The sequence below is a fragment of the Entelurus aequoreus genome, linkage group LG04, assembly GCF_033978785.1.
Source record: "Entelurus aequoreus isolate RoL-2023_Sb linkage group LG04, RoL_Eaeq_v1.1, whole genome shotgun sequence".
Classification (NCBI taxonomy): Eukaryota; Metazoa; Chordata; class Actinopteri; order Syngnathiformes; family Syngnathidae; genus Entelurus; species Entelurus aequoreus.
In genome coordinates this window covers 51,156,815-51,159,055 of record NC_084734.1, presented here as the reverse complement: position 1 = coordinate 51,159,055, position 2,241 = coordinate 51,156,815, and the positions used below count along the sequence as shown (strand labels likewise).

General features: G+C 53.0%; 1 protein-coding gene across 1 annotated transcript; it reads right to left on the bottom strand.

Annotated features, from left to right (window-relative positions):
- Positions 1-273: 273 nt before the first annotated feature.
- Positions 274-1,799, bottom strand: LOC133647886 (claudin-20-like). The gene has a single exon (XM_062043626.1). The coding sequence runs from the start codon at positions 1,564-1,566 to the stop codon at positions 814-816; it is 753 nt and encodes a 250-aa protein (XP_061899610.1). The 5' UTR covers positions 1,567-1,799; the 3' UTR covers positions 274-813.
- Positions 1,800-2,241: the final 442 nt, after the last annotated feature.

Below are 2,241 nucleotides of genomic sequence, written 5' to 3'. Positions count from 1 at the left end.
AAAAACACACAGTCATTCTAATTATATGAAAAATATTGTTTTGTATTGTTTTCTGGACGTAGTGACTGTGTCTTACCTGCAGGGGGCAGTACCCAGCTTGAGTTTCAACTGGAGGAAAGTATTCCTCATGGAAGAGAGGTCAATGATTTATTTGCCATCTTTTTGCTGAACTATGACGTCAGCACTTTTCAGTGTTTAAAGCAGGTCGTTGATATTGCACAACATAATGACGTTAAAGAGGAAGCACATTCGTTTTCATTGTTAAATTGATCTACAAGATTGTTCTTTCATCTTTAAACATGTTTGAACATTTACGTGAAATATCTGCACGAGACAAACACGAAAGTAAAAGATTAGCTTTGAAATTGTCGTTTCCTGAGAGACAGCGTGATTGACTGCTCTGCTGAAAAAAAAAACGCCCATTCAGATGTCCTCTGGAACATTCATTGATGCTCATGTGTGCATAGGGGTGTGTGTGTGTGTGTGTGTGTGTGTGTGTGTGTGTGTGTGTGTGTGTGTGTGTGTGTGTGTGTGTGTGTGTGTGTGTGTGTGTGTGTGTGCACAGAGGCGTGTCGGAAGATAATGGAAAGCAAATAGCATCATTAGCGTCCTCCACGCTGCGCCGCCTCGCTGGTGTCCTCCCGGGCCTTCAGGAAAAGACGGAGTGGATGTGGATGTGCAGGCTGTGGGATCGGGATGGCTTTCGGGATTGTTGTCATGTCAGGACTGGATAGAAGGCAACTTTAATCGTCTCACACAATTTTTTGTCTCTGTCATAAAAAACATGAAAGTCCCGGAGGTCTTTGGTGTGGGTCAGACGTACTCCTGCAGAGTGTAACTGTCCTTCAGGTCTTTGGGAGACACTTTGGAGAGAAAGACGTAGGTCTTCTTCTGTGCTGTCATGTCTGTCATGTCAGCTGTTTTTGGACGGCGACGCTTCTCTCGGGTCAGAATAAATCTGTCTGGGTCCACAGGGGACGGGTAGTCCAGCTGGACCGATCCTTGCCCCGGACAGGACAGGCAGAAGATAACCCCCCCAGCCAGAAGGAAGCCGGCAGAGAGGAAGGTGACGCAGAGCGCCCCCCCCGGCTGGTATTTGCTGCCGTCGGGTAAGTCGGTGCTCAGGAAGGCGGCAACGACCTCCGAGGTGAACCAGGAGGCGGGGCCTATGCAGAGTGCACTGGCCAGGATGAAGCAAGCCCCTGCAGCGATGGCCGTGTGCCCCTTGGCCTGGTGGCTGCCCCCCCAGCGAGTGCACTTGAGGCCCAGAGAGGCCAGGCACAGTCCAAAGACCGCCACAATGCAAGACAGGACCATGGCGGCCCTGGTGGTCTGCAGGTAAGGGGGCAGGGACAGGAGGGAGTTCTTCATGGTACAGCTGAAGACTCCGGCACTGTACCACACGCAGTCCATCCACAGCCCCCGTGTGTGCCACATGGGGGCCACCATGCTGGACCACACCTTGATGCTCACCTGCCAGTTGGGAAGCAGTGTGGCCACGGTGGCACCCACTACGCCCAGTACAGCCAGGGCAAATGCCAGGATCTGCACGGCGGTGGATAGCATGGCTGGTCCTCGGATTCACTTCCTGATCCAGACCGGTCCTGACAGCAGAAGATTTCCTCAGCAGCTGGAAGGAGAAGGTAAGAGAGCGTGACAGACGCACAGCTGAGCCTCCCCAGGGGACGGGGGTTGTTGTACTCCATCATGACCATTTAGAGCCGCATCGTCCCCCTAAGGTGCAGACAAACTTGAAAGAGGCGTCTTACATGCAGAAGCTGGGATGTCGCTGCTGCCGTCGTCCCGGCAACCACACAAATGCTTACATCCTGAAAACATTCTCACCTGAAAGTCGCTGATTGCTAGTCTTCACGGGACGCCGCTCACATGTCCTGGTCCTGGCTTCGGGCCCTTGGGCAGAGACACTGGAAGAGTTTTTGGTAGAAAGAGTTTATGCGGTCCAATCAGATGACAGGTGGATTTCTGCTTTTTAAAAAGCGTGCGGTTTGCTGATAAAGGCGGTGCTCTTTGTGCGGCTGCAGCAGCAATCAAAGTCAGCGGTCATGTGACCCTCTGCAACATACTGATAACGTCCAGGCCCGCCCACCCGCTCAATGGTGACGGGACCCTGCAATGGCTGGCTGTGCCCCCCCCTCCCGCAGCCCGTTACTACCACGTTATCGCCACACTATTACCGCCCTATCACCGCAGTCCTCCAGCGCCCCCTCAGCCTCCAAAACT

Bases quoted from the DNA above. Each gene is read 5' to 3' on its own strand.
- LOC133647886 (XM_062043626.1), bottom strand. From the start codon at position 1,566: ATGCTATCCACCGCCGTGCAGATCCTGGCATTTGCCCTGGCTGTACTG.